Here is a 20,666-nt window from a genome sequence, read left to right as displayed (position 1 = left end):
ATGAATGATTCGGCAACGCAGTGCATGTCTAGGAAAACAGTTGAATAGGAACAAATAGATTCAAGTAGAAAGAAAAGACAATTAATTGAATAATAAACTTATATACACATGCCAGCTATTGCACTAACCATATTGATATTAAGTGTAATTATGTGTATAAAGCTAAACATGAACTCAAGTTAACATTTTTAAGAGGATGAGGGGTCGAATGAGTAACTACTGAAGTAGTGAACGAAGTCTGGGGTATTGTGAGTAATAGTGTCCTTAAATTAATAGTGAATTCTTTCCACATGTGATTGAATTCCTATGTAGGGTTGTAAAAATCTTGGAGTAAGTCTTGGTACTCACAAGTCGCACGAACTATTTGTCGTATGAATTGTGTGTTTAGTTGATATCATATTGATTTAGGTCTTGTCCACCATGTGCGAAATGGGAGATGTAAGTTTTGGATTGTGGATCGCTCATGTGGATCAACCCGATTTTTTTCTGAAAAAGAGGTAAGTACCAATTTGAAAAAGGGGTGGAAACATAACTATGATTCCTTGAGTCTCAAAGTTGAACTTGGAGCAATCTTTCACAAGACTTCATTATCATTCAGTTGTTGTTAACAGGTACACATTCTCGTTCCTGTTACGATAATCTTACAATTTGAATAGTCCAATAAACTTATAATTAACCGTATTCCTGTTATACGTGTATTTTGATAGATACATACATCAAATATTGCAGAAGGAAGAGAAGTACACTGTAATTAATATGATAATGAATAAAACTAAAATTCATATATCCTATCAAGATTAGTAAGAGACTACAAGAAATTTAATTGTTCAAAAAGTTACATGAACGATGTTGATGCAATGATAATTAAGAATAGCGATATATTTACAAAGATACAAAGGAAGAAGACGAAAAGAATTACAATGATAATCAACATTAAGTAACTCATAACAAAAATAAAATCACAAAATATTAATGATCCTTCCTTTTGGTGAAACAAATTATAAACTAATTTAATTTTAGCAATCACATAATTGAAAGTGAGAGGTACTTACCATCCGGGCAACTTCTTCTAGCCCTAATGTGACAATTTGATATCAACTTCTATATTTTTTTTCCGTATAAAGATAACTTGTGTTGACTATTGAGATAACAATCAAAACTTGATTTGTATTCTTGACTTGTTCATTTTCATCTATAATTCTTTTCCTTCTTCTTTTATCAATTTTCACATATTATCTATCTATATTTATATATAAATATCATTATTAATAGAAAATGACATCAACAATATTTCTCTCAATACTATATGTATAAGTAAATTGTATGTCGGAAATCTATTCAACTTATTAAAAGTTCTATGTATTTAAAGGAGGTGTTAGCTTAAATAAATGGACAAAAGAGTTATGAACATTTAACAATATAATTATTACTTGGAAAAATTACTTCAGATATAAATATATTATAATTACTTCTAAAATATATTATGCTTGTTTGGTAAGAGATTAACACAATGTATTATAAGTGTATTAAATATTTTATAAATATATTATTCATCAATAAAAATTATACTATATGAGTTTTATAAATTGTGCTCTATAATAAGTTGTCCACAATTCTTTCATTTGTGGCTTAAATCCAACCGAACATATTTCTCTTCACTCTTTCTAATCAAACTCATTTTTCATACCGTCTTTCCATTCAATTGCTCACCCCAAGTCCCAAGCACATTTTCGATTAAAAAAAATATAATATTAAATTCATAAATATAAAATATATGTTTTTTCATATTTCTCACTTCATGATTAATTATATGACATATATTTTTATTTTATATTTATTGAGTATAGTAAAAATAAATGAAATGAAGGGAATATGAAAGCAAAGAATATGAAGTGTTTCTCTATGATTGAGAGAAAAATATTTCTCCTTCATTAATAATAGAAAGAAAAATTCAAGTGTTTAAATAAGAAAACACATTTGCTTGTTCTTAAAAGGGTCGAAAAGAGGGATCCTTCGTGTCGTCATCCCCATTCCTTGCTTGGCCCGTCTTCGTCTTCTTCTGTAGCTTTGAGTTTGAAAAATGATTGATCGAGAGATTATTTTGATTACTAAATTAGCCAATCCGAACAACTCAGTTCCGAATAGAATTTACGCGACTTGATTTAGTCTCTTTCGCAGATTTATTTAAGATTTCCATCATTCATTAAGTGATTCTTTTGAAAAGTTACAAACTTTCAGAAACAATCGTACTTAAGTGACTATTCTGGAAGGTTGCAGACTTTCGAAAACAATACTTTGAACTATAAAGTTATACTTTTGATTCCTCATACTTTCAACCAAGAATTTTTTTAATCTTCTTCTTCTGCACAAATAAATTTAGTGTACTTTGCTTCCATTAAGTGGTTTGTTGACAATATTATTTTTGGTATATACCAATATACTGGTTAGTAGAATCATTCTACCTGACAGGATATATTCCTTTAACCTCGAATACTTAATGACAATAATTTCCTTAAGAACACATTGTGCATTCAGTGGACTTGATTTTTTTTCGATATTATTTTGTTTTGTTACAAATTCTATTTTCAATAGTGATTTTAGACTTTTTTTAAAACATACTAAAACTTTGTTGTTTCTTACGAATTTCTGCAAAGTCATTGTTCTAAATGTTTTAGTAATACAAATTAGATAACAATATTAATAACTAAATAAAAATTTTATTTGATATACTCCTTACTTCCCACTATAGTTGTTGCTTTTAACTTCTTTTTATATTGGTAATTAAGTAATTTTGGTTAATCACCAACTCAACCTATAACATGTAAGTTGTAACCTACCAGGACAAAGGAATGCTAAACTCAGCTGTACTTTGCTAAAAATGCGTTTTAGCATGAAATGGCCGTCGACATCTACCACTTTTCACAGGTTCAGAGGGGCCAACAAGATTCGATCACAGGAATTTAAAACACCTACATGTTGGTGAACAAAAATCACCTCGATCGGATCAGAGTAAACAACAATGTCGAATCAGGCCGCCCTTTGCCTTGAAAGAATTCGGGGGGATCTATTGTTTACTGCTCACGGAAACATCTGACCTATACTATAGTCAAGTCGTTCGCCTATCTTTCTTATTTCTTACTCCCTATATCTTATTTTATGTGGCATCATTTGACTTGGCGTCTTAGCGATCAAAGGCAAATATGATTTGAATATTCAAATTCTACACAATTGTAGTCAGCATTTTGTCAACCAACTTAGCCATATATCATAGTTGTGTTACGTACCTTGAATAAATTTGAATCTGCCCCCTGTTTCTTCTTAATCCAAACACTATATAAATCTTCTCAACTCCCTCCATTTCTCTTACTCACAAAACAAACTTTCATACTATTATTCATCATCGTATATCGCCTATTCTCAACGAGAATTTTGATTTATTGTCAAAAAAGCGAAGAAATAATGGACTTCAAGATTGGTGCAATCCAAAACTCCACTGTTCCTTTCAATTCCCCTGAATCAACACTCGGCCGTCACCTCGCCCGCCGTTTAGTCCAAATCAGAGTAACCGATGTTTTCTCCGTTCCCGGTGACTTTAACTTGACGCTTCTCGATCATCTCGTAGCTGAACCTGAACTTAACCTTATAGGTTGTTGTAATGAGCTAAATGCCGGTTATGCTGCTGATGGATATGCTAGGGCACGGGGTGTTGGGGCTTGTGTAGTTACGTTCACCGTCGGTGGATTAAGTGTTATTAATGCAATTGCTGGTGCTTATAGTGAAAATTTACCGTTGATTTGTATTGTTGGTGGACCTAATTCGAATGATTATGGGACTAATAGAATCCTTCATCATACTATTGGGTTACATGATTTTAGTCAGGAGCTTCGTTGTTTTCAAACTGTCACTTGCTACCAGGTAGGTTCATCAATTTTACTACTCCGATGGCCTAATTTATGTGACACAGTTAAAATTTCGAGATTTAAATTGTACAAACCTGTTGTTTGATTTTTGGATATTTTTTTGTGGGTTTTGCAGGTTGTGTTGAATAATTTAGACGATGCTCATGAACTGATTGATACTGCAATTTCCACATGTTTGAAGGAGAGTAAGCCGGTTTATATTAGCGTAGGATGTAATTTACCTGGGATTCCACATCCTACGTTCAGTTGTGAACCAGTTCCATTTTCCCTCTCTCCAAGGTAAAATATTAGGAAAATTACGCTCTATGTTTACGCCAGGTAGCTCATATATTGAGTTTGTTACCCGGTTTAGCCCATATTTGTGTATAAACCTTTTCTCTACTATTGTACACTTTTATACTAGGTTGATATATTATGTATAATGCTTCCAGATTAAGTAATATGATGGGTTTGGAAGCTGCAGTGGAAGCAGAGGCTGAGTTTTTGAACAGAGCAGTAAAGCCGGTGCTTGTTGCAGGGCAGAATATGCAGGTTGCAAAGGCATGTGATGCTTTTGTTGAGTTGGCCGACAGCTGTGGTTATGCGGTGGCAGTGATGCCAGCCGCTAAAGGTTTGGTTCCGGAACACCATCCACATTTTTTAGGAACTTACTGGGGTGCAGTGAGCACGGCCTTCTGTGCTGAAATCGTTGAATCTGCTGATGCATACTTGTTTGCTGGACCAATTTTTAACGACTATAGCACTGTTGGTTATTCTTTTCTTCTCAAGAAAGAGAAAGCGATCATTGTCCAGCCTGATCGTGTGACAATTGGGAACGGACCTGCATTTGGTTGTGTTCTGATGAGGGATTTCCTTGCTGCATTAGCAAAGAGATTGACGCATAATCCAACTTCTTATGAGAATTATCATAGGATTTATGTTCCTGATGGACAACCTCTCAAATGCGAGCCTAAGGAGGCATTAAGAGTTAATGTTCTATTTCAGCACATTCAGAATATGTTGTCTGGTGAGAGTGCTGTGATTGCTGAAACGGGGGACTCGTGGTTCAACTGTCAGAAACTGAAATTGCCACAAGGATGCGGGTGAGCACAAAACAAATCAATGCAAATTGCTCTCATTTTGGTATGCATTAAGGATGCATGACAAATCATATTAATGAGTTCTGTCGTTCTTGATTGTCCTTTAGGTATGAGTTCCAAATGCAGTACGGATCTATCGGTTGGTCTGTTGGTGCATCTCTTGGTTACGCACAAGCTGCACCAGACAAACGTGTGATTGCGTGCATCGGTGATGGTAGCTTTCAGGTAATTAAAAGGACTCCATTTGAATTGAATAGAGGAGAATGAATTGTTGGCGTTCCCCCGGTGTGTCTAATCCAACTTTTATGGCAAATGAAATACTTGCAGGTGACCGCTCAGGATATTTCAACAATGCTAAGGTGTGGGCAAAGGACCATTATCTTCTTGATGAACAATGTTGGTTATAGAATTGGAGTTGAGATCCATGATGGACCTTACAATGTGATCAAGAATTGGAACTACACAGGATTAGTCGGTGCAATCCATAACGGAGAAGGAAAATGTTGGACAACTAAGATGAGTGGATGTTCAAATTTTCAATCATCACCTTTGTTTCTTAACTCCGAATGTTGAATGAAAGGATTCGTAACGGAACGTCTCTATTGTATGAAGGTTTATTGTGAAGAGGAGTTGGTGGAAGCAATTGAAACAGCAAATGCAACAAAGAAAGATTGTTTGTGTTTCATTGAAGTGATTGTCCATAAAGATGACACTAGCAAAGAGCTACTTGAATGGGGTTCTAGGGTCTCAGCAGCTATTAGTCGTCCACCAAATCCACAGTAAAATCTCTAGCTGTTCAAAGTATATTGGGAGTTGCCACTATATGTTGTAATGTCAAAGAATATTGGGAGTTGCCACTATATGTTATAATGTATTTTCTGAGTTCCTAGTTTTCCTGGAGGGATTGTATTCCACGGGCTAATTCACGTGTTACTAATTCCGCGTTATCAATGTTTGTACCGAACGACTACTAAGTATTGTATTTTGTCGCTTGCTTTTGTTAGCTTATCATCTATTAATGGCTTTTCCTTTGAAATTCTTTCTTTTTTTAAACCATTCGGTGATCGGTATTCATATTGGATTTCAATTAATTTGAAATTGCGCCTTTGTAGGATCCCATTCGGGGAAAAGCCTTCCTATCAATTATTTTTTATATTCAAAGCTCGAATTCAAGACCTCTAATTAAAATAGCAGCAATCTCATCTGCTGCACCACATCTGTTGGTGCTCTTTGAAACTTTTTTCGCAGCGGAAATTTACAAGGAGTACTTCACCCTTTCTACTTAGATCTGATTTATTATTAATTATACAATAAATAAAACAGAAAATAATAATTAAAAAAATGTTCTTGAGTTTTTTTTTTCTTTAATAGAAATAGAATTAAAATGTCTTCTGTTTGATTTTGGAATATTAGAAACTGGCAAAAATATTTTTAGTTTTTACCACTATCAACTAGGTGACTCTTATTTCGAACCTCAAAATTAAATTGAAATATGTATCCCATGACCCACCATCAAATCGGGATCGGAGAAAAATATTGTCTTAAAAAAGTTATTAATTAATTAAACTGCATTTCGTGTGAGTATAACAAGAAAAATAATCTTGACCATTCATATTCATTTGTACACCTGACTTTCATTCACTACACCCATTAAAAAGTAATGGACAAAATAGTAACGAAGTAAATCAATTTGTATTTCATACTATATATTATATATGTCCCATTCCCATTTTATACATAATACATAAACATGATTTTTAACTTGGATTCAACGGTTAATTATGTCCTCCAATTTTGAGTGTGCACAAGTAGACACTTAAACTTGTATAAAATTAAACAAGTAGACACACATGTCCTACATGGCATAAGCCACGTAGGACATAAAATTTTCATGTAGGACGAATGTGTCTATTTGTTCAATTTTATACAAGTTTAAGTGTCTATTTGTGCACACTCAAAGTTAAAGGTCCTAGTTGTCAGCTGACACCAAGTTAAGGATCATGCTTATGTATTATGCCTTTATGTGACATCCTTTTCTTTTTAGCCGGTTACAAAAGAATGTCATTTTACCATAATTAGAAATAATTTAACTTTAAAATATTCATTTTACCCTTACTGAAATGGATTTAAGCCATACAAATATCTAAAAATTATTTCATACCACAAATTTTAAAAGTCTTTCTTTTTTATTTTTAACACCATATCAAATCGATGTCACATAAAATGGAACAAGGGAGTATCAATTTTAAGGGAAAATATTTTCCATTATACCAAACACACCCCGTTGTCATTTTTGTTTTTCTTTTTTCAAAGGAAGTGTTTCGTGTAAGATTCGAACCTGAGATGCTCCGAAGTCCTCCCATGGGCATGTCAACCGATCCAATTCCTCATTTAGTGCGACTAACTCACTGACCTTTGCATCTTTTGATAACACCATGGAAGCAATGGAGATTGATTCTGCAGGTAAATTATTGCTCAACTTGTTCATTCATTCTTCTTTTTTCTGTATACGAATCCTCTATATTTGAGAAATGGGTATATAGAGGACTGACCCCGACTAATTTAGGATTGAGACTTAATTAATTTGTTGAAAATAGGGAAGGATGAAGCGAAAGAAGAAGGCAAAGGGAAACCTGTAATGGTAATACTAATAGGAGCTCCAGGAAGTGGTAAGTCCACTTTTTGTGACCTTGTTATGCGAGTCTCAACCAGGCCTTGGGTTCGTATTTGCCAGGTTAGTTCCAATTTTCATTTATCTCACCTTGTTTTTTTGTTTTTTTTTGTTTCTTTGTATGTTTGTAGAATATCTGTTTGATGGAATGCCTGAATGAGTTACTATGTATGTAGAAATATCATTTTCTTAAAGAAAAAAAAAATTATGCCCGAATTCACGGGGAAATCAAATGAGTTGATCCTTATATCTGTCATTTTTTTGGGCTGAAAGAGGGTAATTTTGCCGGTTGTTGTACAATGTCCTTCATCACTTGTACTAGAAATGAAGTGTTGTATGAAGTGTTGTTTTGTAGTTGTTCAGTCTGGCTAGAGTAGCTTAGCTTTGCAATTTCACATGTGTTTTGTTTTTCTTACTGAGAATGTTTTCCTTTGTTGATTATTTGAATTTGAAGCATGTTGATGTTTGTCTTCTGTGGAGTTTATAGTACTGCGACTACACCTCGCAGATTATTAAATGGAATACTATGCCAACAGCCAGCTATTGTGATGTTACGGTCTCACTTTGGTAAATTGACCAGTTCTATTTGCTATTGTAGGATACCATTGGGAATGGTAAGGCTGGGACAAAGAAGCAATGTTTGACAGGTGCAGCTAGTGCGCTGAAGGAAGGAAAAAGTGTATTTATAGATAGATGCAACTTAGATAGAGAACAGCGGGCTGACTTTGTGAAGCTTGTTGGTCCAGAAGTTGAGAAACACTCTGTGGCACTTGATCTTCCAGCTAAGCTTTGTATTTCTCGGTCGGTTAAGAGGACAGGGCATGAAGGAAACTTGCAAGGTGGGAAAGCTGCTGCAGTTGTGAATAGGATGCTGCAAAAGAAAGAGCTGCCTAAGCTGAATGAAGGATATGATCGAATTACAGTTTGCCAAGATGAAAAAGATGTTCAAGCTGCTATCAATACGTACACTGCACTTGGTCCATCAGATAAACTTCCACCAGGTTTTTTTGGCCAGAAGAAGTCAGATGCCAAAGTCCAACTTGGTATAATGAAGTTCCTCAAAAAAAAGGATCCTCCTGGATGTTCTGATACTATGATGAATGTCTCTCTGGAGGATACTCAATCTCATGCCACCAAGGAAAAGGACTCCAACCAAGTACTTGAAAGCTGTGAAGAACCGAAAATGGCATCTGTTGGCTGTAGCATTTCTTTAGAAAATGCCCCCACACTTGCATTTCCATCTATTTCTACAGCAGATTTCCATTTCAATCTTGAAAAAGCATCGGATATAATAGTTGAAAAGGTTGAGGAATATGTAAATAAGCTTGGGAATGCTAGGCTTGTCTTGGTGGATTTATCTCAGAATTCAAAAATACTGTCCCTTGTCAGGGCTAAAGCTGCAGAGAAGAACATCGACTCCAAAAAGTTCTTTACGTTTGTAGGGAATATAACTAAACTTTACTCAGAAGGAGGTTTGCACTGCAACGTGATTGCTAATGCCACTAACTGGTAATTCTCTGCGCCATGATACTGTGCTAGTGAAAATGAGAAACTTGATATAATAATGCAAAAGGCTTACCAGAAACTTCCCTTTTTCTTTCTGTTTGAATGTTCTGCTGTTGAGATTTTGTTTAGTGACCAGAAAGTTGTGAGGGAGATCAAGTGGTAATACATTAAATTCATTTGTACACCATCTTTTCGGGAGGCTCCAAATTTTACCTATAAGTTTGGATGCAAAAGGAAGTATTCCAAAAATTTCAATGAGATAAAGTGCTATTTTTCAAACAATAAACAGTTTTAAGGTTGGTTGATGGCATGTTAAACAAATGGAACAATGTGTAGCCTTGTGCCTGAAATAACCTTCTTTTGTCAGAGGTGCAATATGGGGATTTATATATCCAGCAGAAATCTACTTTCATGATTCATGAGTCAATTTGGTACACACACGTGGTTTTGATGATCAGTTGTGTGCATGCAATCCATTAAAATAGCAGGGTGCTAGAATATCTTGCAGATATCTCATTTTTTGTACAATGTCCAGCAGGTCCTTGATACAAATCAATTGTAATCTCACCAACTCGTTGTAATACAATATTCTGTCTACACATTCTTTCTGTGTTTTCACCTTAAGTGTTATATTGCAAAGATATTATGTGTTGTTAACTTTTTGTGTGCCATCTAAAAGCCAACTTTGTTCAGGCGACTAAAACCAGGAGGTGGAGGCGTAAATGCTGCTATATTTAGTGCCGCGGGTCCCACCCTTGAAACTGCAACCAAAGCTAAAGCTGAATCCCTTAGTTCTGGAAAAGCTATTGTTGTCCCTCTTCCTTCCTCTTCTCCCTTGTTTAGTGGGGAAGGAGTTACTCATGTCATACATGTACTTGGACCAAATATGAATCCCCAAAGACCAAACTGTCTCGACAATGACTACGTCAAGGGCTGTAAAATACTCCGAGAAGCTTACTCATCACTCTTTGATGGTTTTGCATCTATAGTTAGGACTCAAGAAGAGCCATGTAAGGATAAGTTTGAAAAAGAATTTAAAGGAGAAGTTCAACTAGAGCAAGGTTCTAGAAGTGGTGATCAGAAAGCCAAGCGTGAAGCTGTCTGTGAAACAGACATGAACAAGAAGTTTAAAAGCTTTGTGAAAGAACTCGGACCCAATGTTGGAAGTTCTGGTGATGGAAACACTGGTGGACAGTCAAGAAAGGCATGGGGCTCATGGGCTCAGGCTCTTTATGACACTGCAATGCATCCTGAGAGGCATAAGAATATAATAGAGATGTCAGATGATGTTGTAGTACTGAATGATCTTTATCCAAAGGTTATCCTCCTCTCTCCCTCACCCTGCTTTTTGGCCCTTCTCCCTTGTGAATTTGAAAAATACATGTATGGTTTATTTTCTCGTGCAGGCTCAGAAACACGTCTTAGTGTTGGCACGTGTTGAAGGTCTTGACCGTCTTGAAGATGTTAAGAAGGAGCACCTCACTTTATTAAAGACAATGCACAGTGTTGGCCTGAAGTGGGCAGAAAAGCTTCTATCTGAAAACAATTCATTGACATTCCGCCTTGGATATCATTCGGTACGTTGAACCATCTCCAAATATTATGTGTTTTAAGAGTCATTAAGAGATATGAAAGGAAGTACATAAGAGTGCCCCCTTATTTATTTCTTTTTGAGAGAAGTATCAAAAACATCCCTAAACTTGGCGCAAATTATTAGTTTCATCCCCAAACTATTGACAGCCTTAAAAACACCCCTTTACTTGACTAATTGAAGTTAAATACACTCCCGATCTTGCAACATTAGTGAAATACACCCTAAATTCTTGTCAACTTTAGGGGTGTTTTCAACACTTCTCTCGATTTTTATTAAGAACTCAATGCTCCTACAAGAGTTTGAGACCACTTGCTATGTCGTGTTGCATATCGGGAGTGTATCGAAGGTGTATTTAAGTTTAGTTAGTCAAGTAGAGGGGTGTTTTTAAGGTTGTCAATAGTTCGGGGATGAAACTAATAATTTGCGCCAAGTTTAGGGGTGTTTTTGATACTTCTCTCTTATTTTTTTTCTTTTTGGTTTTACCCTCAACCCCTTCTTTTCTATTTTTTTTGGGAGGTGGGTTGTTCTCTCGGGTTTTCTGTAACTTAACATTACATTATCTCTATTATAAAGATATTTGCAAAATTTGTTAAGCTTTGTGTGGATGAGAAGTTTACACCAGTCCGCTAGGGAAACAGGTAATTTAAATGGAATGAGGTGGTTTTCGTATGCATCTAATGGTGGTCATCATATAACATAGGCCAGGTCAACATATTAGAAATGACAAAGTTGAGTAAATAGAACTAGTTTTTGGCTATATTGGTTGGTATGTTACATACATGGGCCTGTCTTGGGTGTTGGACTTTTTAGTTCTTTACTCAAGCCATGCCATCAAGCTCCCCGCAGATCCAAAGGAGGATTCATGATTTAAATTCACCAAGTTCAACCTTTAAACTCTTACCTTAATCCATTCCGCCTTTGAATATATCGATTTGAAACTACATTTTAATTGAAATTTTAGTATCTTTTCACGGATATATTTATGCTAGGTGTCAAAAATACTGGGTCTGCCACTGACCTTGATCCATCCTTTGTTCAACCCTAATCATTTGTTTCTCTTCTTGATCCCTTCCGTCCCTTCCCTCATATCAAGTCAAAATGCTGAAGTCATTTTTCTTCTACATCTCCTACTGTTTAATTTAATGAAGTTTTTCCCATGTAGGTTCCTTCAATGCGTCAACTGCATCTTCACGTGATAAGCCAAGACTTTGATTCCAATCATCTTAAGAATAAGAAGCATTGGAACTCATTCAATTCCCCCTTCTTCCGGGATTCAGTTGATGTAATAGATGAAGTTAGTCAAAATGGGAAGGCCATATTGAAGGACGAGAATGTCCTTTCTATGGAGCTAAGGTGTCATCGATGTCGAAGTGCACATCCAAACATTCCTCGTCTTAAAGCACATATCAGTTCTTGTCAAGCACCCTTTCCTGCATTTTTGCTGCAAAATGGTCGTTTAGTTTTCTCAGAAGGTAAAGATGCAAATCACGGAATTTAGACACTGTTGAGCTGTTTGAAGTTGCTGGCAGCATATATACACAATTTTTTGGAAAATAGTTTTGGCTGTTGGGTAGTTTATGTGAACAATTTCCATTAATTTACTGAACTTGGTGACTTTCTTGAGTTTTTGGCTAAAATCATCCCTATAGTATGACTTAAACCTAAAGTACATCCTTGTGTTATATAAGTGAACAAAAAAGATCATTGCATTAGCCAGAAAGTTGCAAGATTCATTTTTTTGTTTATTTTTTAATAAATTCACACCACCAAAAAAAAAAAAATGTGTCTAGTCGAATGAATATATGCACACATAGTTAGGCTAGTCAGGTTCGGTGATTTTTCTAATTTTTAGAAATTGAGGGTTTATATCATATTCAGACAAAATATATTCTAAATTCTAAATATTCTTTGTAAAATGTATGGCCAAATACAACTCCAACTTCAAAAAATTCAAGTAAAGTATTTTCTTTTTCATAACTAAACGCCTACGTAATTTCACTAAATAATTTCCAGCATTTCATACATTGTATAAAATGTGAATTGCATTGTATATAACGTACAGATGTACTAAATATTTTATTAAAGAAAATCTCTAAATAATTGCATTTTTGAGAATGAAAGATTCATTTTCTATCCATGTCCTTATTCATTTTAGGTAACTTTGATCTTCTCGTTGTGGCTAAGTCATGACCAAATTAAAAAAAATATTTTTTTTATTGGTTCAATCAGTTTCGTAACAAAATTAGACTGAAGGATGATTCTTGTTAATTTTTGAATAGTATAAGAATGTTTTTTGCTCACTTAGATAATATAAGGATGTGCATTATATTTGAGTTATAGTTGAGGGATGATTTTAGCCAAAAACTCTGGCTTTCTTACTAGTGTCCTTTTTTCAGCCAAATTATAGCTAATGGGATCTCTTACCTAGTAGACTAGTTTTTGGGTTGGACTCTCTTGTTTGATCTATGACATCAGTATCAGAGTTAGATCGATCGATGATTGAGTCTGTGGCTTGGGACTGCTGGTCTGGAGCCTAGAGGGGTGCTAGACGTGACCAATAAGGTCGTTGATTCTCAGGCATAAACAATAGTTATGTGTCAATTAGCCTTCATTGGTTAAAAGGGTGGGTGAATGGACGATTTGTTAATTATTTTCTTTGTCCAATAATAGTTGTGCACTATTGATTTGGCACACACCTTAAGAAACAACAAATAGCAGGAGTAATATTACTAGATTACAAGGGTAAAATAGATACAAAAAAATAAATTATCTCTTGATTTTTCAAATTAGACAAGTATTGTTGGACAACTATTTTTAGGAAAGGAGTAAATTTTAGGAATAATAAAGATAAAAATCATATTAGTGCTCTATAGTTATAGTTTTGCTATTTGCGCTCCATAGCCAAATTATGTTTGCTATGGAGCATCTGATTTGTATAAATCGGGCGCTAATTCGTCTGTGTCTATGAAAATTGTGTTTGTATATGTTATGTTCTCTGTGTTATGTTAGAGTGGCGAGCGAGATTGGGAGAGAGATGAGAGAGGCAAGCGAGAGAGAGCAAAGAGTGGAGAGATGTGAATTTTATATGTATATCGGTTAGATAATTGTATATATGTAACTACTATGTATATGTATTAATGATTGTGTTTGTATATCTACATAAAATTTGAGTTCGTATACAATTGAATCAAGTTAAAACATTTGTATTTGTATAGCAAATCTCTCTCTCTCGCTTTATACAAATACAAATTATACAAAAGCACTTTGTATAATTTGTGTTTGTATAAAGCGAGAGAGAGAGGAAGAGTAAGGCAAAAGAGAACTGGGCAGGGAAAGATTTTATTTGTATTTGTATAATTATAAGTGTATAGGACGGAGAACTATGTATTTATATTTGTATATACAGTCTCTCTTTATACAAACAAATTTGTGTTTGTATAAAAGAGAGAGGCGATGGAGAGATGACTGAAAAAGAGGAGAGTGGCGAACAAGATTCCAGAGAGAGGCGAATGGCAAGAAGTTTGCCGCTAATTGAAATTAAATGAAATTATAGCTATAATATTTACTTTGAATTAATAGTTTGCTATAATGCATAATTTTTCTTTTTAATATAGTGAACAAGTAAGATGGACGGAGGGAATACCATTTTATGCCTTAACATAGGTTTTTCTTGACATGTTATTTCCTTATTATTATCGGTTGCAGTTGTCACAATTATTTATTTTCTCTATCTATTGGTGTATGCTGTCAGTCCGGCCCTCACAAATAGCGTGTATACTTGAGATCAGCTCAAATAACTCATGAAGAGAATAAAATAAGTTTCTATGATTCAATTAAAGTCAACAATAAGTGTAGATACCCTATAAAAGTATAAAACACTTCTAATTTATGTTGGCTCTACAGTTAATTTGATAAACTAATAATTTTTTCCGTATTTTAAACTACATATAATCAACTTGTTAACCAATCAATTACGATAAATTGGATCGACTTTTGCTGTTTTTTTCCTGCTAAACAGGCTATAAAGAAGATATACCATATAAAAAAAAAGGGGCATAATACATAAATATGCTCTTTAACTTGACTTCAAATCACATTTATGTCCTTCACAGTAGACACTTAAACTTGCATAAACTTGAACAAGTAGACACATGAGTCCTACGTGGCACAATACACGTAGGACACCATGCAAGACAAAAAATGACATGTAGGATACCATGTAGGACATGTGTGTCTATTTGTTCAACTTTATACAAGTTTAAGTGTCTACTTGTGCACACCCAAAGTTGAAGGGCATAAATGTGATTTGAAGCCAAGTTAAAGGGCATATTTATGTATTATAAAAAAAAACGTTGCACAAATGACTTAGAAACATTGAATATTTGGCATTTTGAGGGCTTAGCAACTACCTAACGTCAGAAAATTGCAAGGCCTCAGAAACTCTCATTAAAATAAATCCTAAAACTTGGTCAAAAGACCATAAACAATAATTGCGTTTTCTAATTCTCAAAAATCAAATGCCTAACACTAACATTTTCTAACAAAACCAAACCTATATTCTTGTGGACCAAATCTTGAAAATGAATTATGTCAATAGAAACTTTAATAATATGATTGTAATTCCATGATAGTTTCAAACTTGAAGATCTAACTTAAGTCATTGTTTTTTATGATGACATGGTCCCTAATGGATAAATTATCTAAGCATTAGATGGACCACCATCTACTCCCATTACACATTAAAAAAAGTGATACATTATAAGCCAAATTAAATATCCAAAATCATCCTCGTACTTACAAACGCATGGAAACACATAATTAATAAAATGGTGGCAATATTCAGTAACGTCTAAAATATTTAAAATTTGAACTGAAAATGTCTAATTAGAATATTTTATAATTAGCTGTTGAAATGCTCACAGAAGTATTGGATCTTGTACTCCTCCATTGTACTTTTGTTTATATAATTAGCATGGTAGGGATCTATGCCAAATCCGTCTATCACCATGGATGGTGAAAGCCTCTGTGGATAAAAAAAATTTTAAAGAGCTTAGTTTGATTGTCTAAATGAAATATTCTGACAAATTTAAGGAGCTAGTTATGTATTAAGCCTTGCATTTAGTAACATAATACACATATCTACCTCTAATAGACCATCAACATGTACTAATTGTTTTTTCCTCACCTAGGCTACAACCTGCAGCTGCTGGCACTGTAACAAAAAAAACTTTTAGCAGCAATAAATATACACATTAATAAAAAATGTTAAAATCCTACTGACATTAGTTAAGTGTCATTAGACCTAATGTCACTAAAGGGTTTAGGGACATATACATAAAGTGTTAATTGCCACTAAAAATACATCTTTAGTGGTAATTAAATTATTGCCGTTAATTAATTGCCACTAAAGATAATTTTTGATGCAGTTTTGCATGCAACTATGGGGAGGAATGATCTATTTATAGCTATGTTGCGCGGACTCTTCATTTTTGCGGCCGAACCCGTCTCGATGTGACACTGGTGCGGGGTGCGGGGTGCGGGGTGCGTGTCGGATTGGTCAATCCGATCCGGATACTTTGACCAAAGCCGAGAAAAAAAATGGGGAAGAGATCAATTTCATGGCCGGCGAAAATTGACGACGACAAAGAAGTTGACACGTCTAGCTGCTCCATGGAAAAGAATAATGAAGAGGCAAAGCTTACAAGAATAGAGAGAGAGCAGGCAAATCTTTTTTCTTGTACAGAGGAGGCGAAGGGGCTCCATGGGAAAGAATAAATAATTCAAAGTTTTTTTTTCTTGAAAAAACAGAGAGAAAGCTTTTTTTCTTGGAAAGGAAAAAAGCAGGCTAAGGTTTCTTGGGAGAAGAAAGGGCAGTACAGAACTTTAATGAATTGTACTACTATCTAATTTAAGTTAGACTCTCTCTCTCTCTCTATATATATATATAAATAAATGATTTTTTTTATAATAAATAAAAGGAATTATAATTTTTTTAAAATTAATTAGTAACAAGTAATTAATTTATACTTTTAAATTTGTATATCTATAATTGATATGCTTTTAAGTATAGCATTTTACAAGATATTTAATAATAATAATAATAATAATAATAATAATAATATATAATATTATTATTATTATTATTATTATTATTATTATTATCATTATAACTATATTTTATAATATTGAGTAATTTTAGCCGAATCTCCGCACCCGTATCCATACTCGGATTCGCACCCCCGAATCTTAAAATTTAAATTTTGCCGAATCTAACTCTCGGATTCGCATCCGTCTCGGATACCCGCACCCGAGTCCGAGCAACTTAGATTTATAGTTACATGTTAGAGCTCAGAAACCTTAATCTGCCCACACATTAAAGTGAATAAACCAACAAAATGGTGGCAATATTGATGGCAAACTTGGGGAGGCTAATACCTATGGCCATCTCAAGAAAATCTCCACCTAAATTTTCCTCTTTATTCAGCCCATCATCATCCCTAACCTCCCTTTCAACCACCGGTGACGGTGACGGTGGCACTGGCATGAAGCTGAACCACCACTTCTTAATCATTCATCTAATCCCATTAGGCGTTCAGGGAATTACCAGCCTCCCATCTGGGATTTTCAATTTATTCACTCCCTATACAATCCTTACGCGGTACATACCTACATTTTCTTTATATCATATTATTCGTGTACGTTATTCTATCATTCAAAATATAATTTGTAAATGTGTGTTGTGTAGGGAGATAAGTATATGAAGCATTGTAACGAACTAAAGAAGGAAATGAAAAAAAAATTGATGGTTATGGTGGAGGGATTAATACAAGATCAATCAGATGCTAAGTTGGAGTTGATTGATAATTTACAAAGGCTTGGAGTAAGTTACCACTTTAAGGATGAAATTATGGAAGTATTGAGAAGTGTACATAACCAAATTAGTAGTACAACCACAGGAGATAATTCATTATACTCTACAGCCTTGAAGTTTAGGCTCTTCAGACAACATGGTTTTCATATCTCTCAAGGTGCTCTCTATTTTTTTTCCTAATTTCTTCGTTTTGTCATTTTTATATATATATGTTCTTCCAACGAATAAGATTTCTACTCTTTTTTTTTCCCTAGATATATTGAATGATTTCAAAGATGAGCAGGGTAACTTCAAGCAAAGTCTTTGTGAAGATACAAAAGGGTTGTTACAATTATATGAAGCTTCATTTCTGTCTACGGATTCTGAAACCTCTACTTTATTGGAGTCAGCCAATATATTCGCAGTGTCACATCTAAAAGACTATATGCACAATTTAAATGATACTGAACATCAAGAGAATGGGACAGTGGAACTAGTGCGTCATGCCCTGGAACTTCCTTTGCATTGCAAGATGTTGAGAGTAGAGACAAGGTGGTACATTAAAATTTATGAGGAAATCCCAAATGTTGATCCTCTTCTGCTCGAGTTTGCTAAGTTGGATTTCAACATTGTTCAAGCAACACACCAACAAGATCTAAGAAATCTATCGCGGTGAGTAAAAAAAGGTAGCAACTCTTAGGGAAAATCACAGAGTATCAGATTATTAGAAATATTTATCACCATAATTCATGTCCATACGCTTAGTAATCGAGAGATCTGGGGCATCAATCAATAAGTTTCCTACATCTGAAACATTATTTTTCATGAAATTAAGGTGGTGGAAGAAGTCATTACTTGCAGAAAAATTGCCATTTTCAAGGGATAGAATTGTGGAGGCTTTCTTATGGATAGCTGGCAAGATGTTTGTACCTCAAAAGAACGAATACTGTCGAATAATGTTGGCAAAGGTCACTGCTATGGCTACAGTTATAGATGACATGTATGATGTTTACGGCACTCTTGATGAGTTGGAACTCTTCACTCATGCTGTTGAAAGGTCTGTAACTTAATTCTAACCTTTACAAATTAGATTTTTCTCTTGTAAACAATACATGAATTGCTGAAAAGTTTTCTGATTACATTCAGAATGGAGATAAAAGCAATGAACGAACTTCCAGATTATATGAAAATATGTTACCTTGCACTCTTCAACACAACCACTGAAATTGCATACGAAGTTCTCAAAGAACAAGGGATCAACGCCATGCCCTACCTTACAAAATCAGTAAAAATACTTAGCTCTGTCTATATATATATATATATATATATATATATATTTATTTAGATTCCCCTGTTTTAATTTCGAAATATTTGAGATATTTGTCTATTAAATTAGTGGGCAGATTTGTGTAAATCGTACTTACGAGAAGCAAGATGGTACTACAGTGGATATTAGCCAAGTCTGGAAGAATACATGGATAATGGATTAATCACTATTGCAGCACCTATGATATTAGTCCACTCATTGTTCCTTGTCACAAATCCAATTACCAAAGAGGTCTTGGATTGCTTAACCAATTGTTCTGATATTATTCGATGGTCTGCTACTATTATTCGTTTAAACAATGATTTGGGGACATCCTCGGTACGTATATATGCTTTTAACACTACTTATAAATATATATCGATTTGTTATTGAAAGTTATAATTAACATTAGTTAGAGTATATTTGAGATGATTATGTTCCTGATCTTAATTACTTCAGGATGAAATGAAAAAAGGTGACGTTCCTAAGTCGATTCAATGTTACATGAATGAGAAGGGTGGTTCTGAAGAAGATGCAAGAAAACACATCAATTTCATGATAAAAGAGACATGGAAACTGATCAATAGTACAACTCAACGGGATAATTCATTATTTTCTGAAACATTCATTGGATGTGCAGTAAATTCTGCAAGAGCTAGTCACTCCATTTACCAGCATGGAGATGGCCATGGAATTCAAAATTCGCACATTAAAAATCGCATTTTCCAATTATTTTTCGATCCCATCACAATTTCAATTCCATAAAATCCTACCTTTTTTTTTTTTTTACTTTTAATGAATGAGTGTTATTCTAAAATGCTTTATAACATTTTATATTTACTAGTTTCTGGGAGTTACCTCAAAGTACTTGATACAATGTTTGTATTGCAAATAATAAATTTAAATGGTATATATATAATTCAACTTTCTTTATATATATAGAGAGAGAGAGAGGCGAATCCAGGATTTCAAGAAAACGGGTGCACCATTGCTTTAGTAGATTTTTTATTTTTTTTTTAAAAAAAACGAGTTTTATTAGTTACTAGAAAAATTGAAAAAACGAGTGTTATTAGTTACTAAAAAAATTTGAAGTTAATTGTGGCTGGCTGGGATTGAACTCAAGACCTTGGTGTTAAAATCTGACTGTCAAACCAGTGAATCATCCAGCAACTTTAAGAATGGGCTCCACAAGTGTTTATTTAATATGTTCTTTAATAGTTATATAAGTAATATATCGAGTTTAGTCGGATGACCACGGTGTTGACACCCAATTTTGGACCTCCACAATATAAATTAATCATTTCGAGCTTCTTCAATCTCAAACGATTTAAAATAATTAGTTTTATAAAAAATCAAAAAAAATATAATAATATGGTTCGCAAGTTATTTTAAATAGTTTTGTTACTTTTTATAATTTTTAGATAATATATATATGTTTTATCTAATTATGTATATAATTAGTATATTTTATGAATATTCGAAAATCGTCTCAAAAGATTTTAGTTTTACTTAAATAGTTGGTTAATTGGTTTAGTTAATTAATACTTATATTCTTGAGTTATTAGTTTATAGTTTAGTAAGTTATTTTATTTCGTTGAAACTAAGAAGCTCATTAATTAATCAATATTAATTCCTCCTAATTAAATTTTAGTCAAATTCCCTAAGTTAAACTCAATTTGGCTAACTTCTTAATTTCCATTGGCCATAATTGCAATTCATGTGGCCATTTCCTATTTTCAA

The 20,666-nt window shown here is 34.0% G+C and overlaps 2 protein-coding genes and 1 pseudogene across 2 annotated transcripts; all 3 read left to right on the top strand.

The window, feature by feature from the left end:
* Positions 1 to 3,459: 3,459 nt before the first annotated feature.
* Positions 3,460 to 5,782, top strand: LOC125817079 (pyruvate decarboxylase 1-like). Its single transcript, XM_049496656.1, has 6 exons — positions 3,460 to 3,915; positions 4,036 to 4,199; positions 4,352 to 5,002; positions 5,107 to 5,224; positions 5,327 to 5,519; positions 5,580 to 5,782. Exons 1-6 carry the CDS (start codon positions 3,460 to 3,462, stop codon positions 5,780 to 5,782), a joined length of 1,785 nt encoding a protein of 594 aa, XP_049352613.1.
* A 1,570-nt stretch (positions 5,783 to 7,352) lies between these two features.
* On the top strand, positions 7,353 to 12,383 carry LOC125817141 (transcription factor bHLH140). Its single transcript, XM_049496704.1, has 6 exons — positions 7,353 to 7,462; positions 7,597 to 7,733; positions 8,269 to 9,179; positions 9,870 to 10,494; positions 10,583 to 10,753; positions 11,933 to 12,383. Exons 1-6 carry the CDS (start codon positions 7,435 to 7,437, stop codon positions 12,266 to 12,268), a joined length of 2,208 nt encoding a protein of 735 aa, XP_049352661.1. The 5' UTR covers positions 7,353 to 7,434; the 3' UTR covers positions 12,269 to 12,383.
* Positions 12,384 to 16,368: 3,985 nt separating this feature from the next.
* Positions 16,369 to 19,691, top strand: LOC125817078 ((-)-camphene/tricyclene synthase, chloroplastic-like; annotated as a pseudogene).
* The last annotated feature ends 975 nt before the right edge of the window (positions 19,692 to 20,666 follow it).

This window comes from Solanum verrucosum, unplaced genomic scaffold, assembly GCF_900185275.1.
Source record: "Solanum verrucosum unplaced genomic scaffold, falcon-dt-bn FXZP01000094.1, whole genome shotgun sequence".
Classification (NCBI taxonomy): domain Eukaryota; kingdom Viridiplantae; phylum Streptophyta; class Magnoliopsida; order Solanales; family Solanaceae; genus Solanum; species Solanum verrucosum.
Note: the sequence above shows the minus strand (reverse complement) of the source record. Positions and strands in the feature narration are given on the sequence as shown.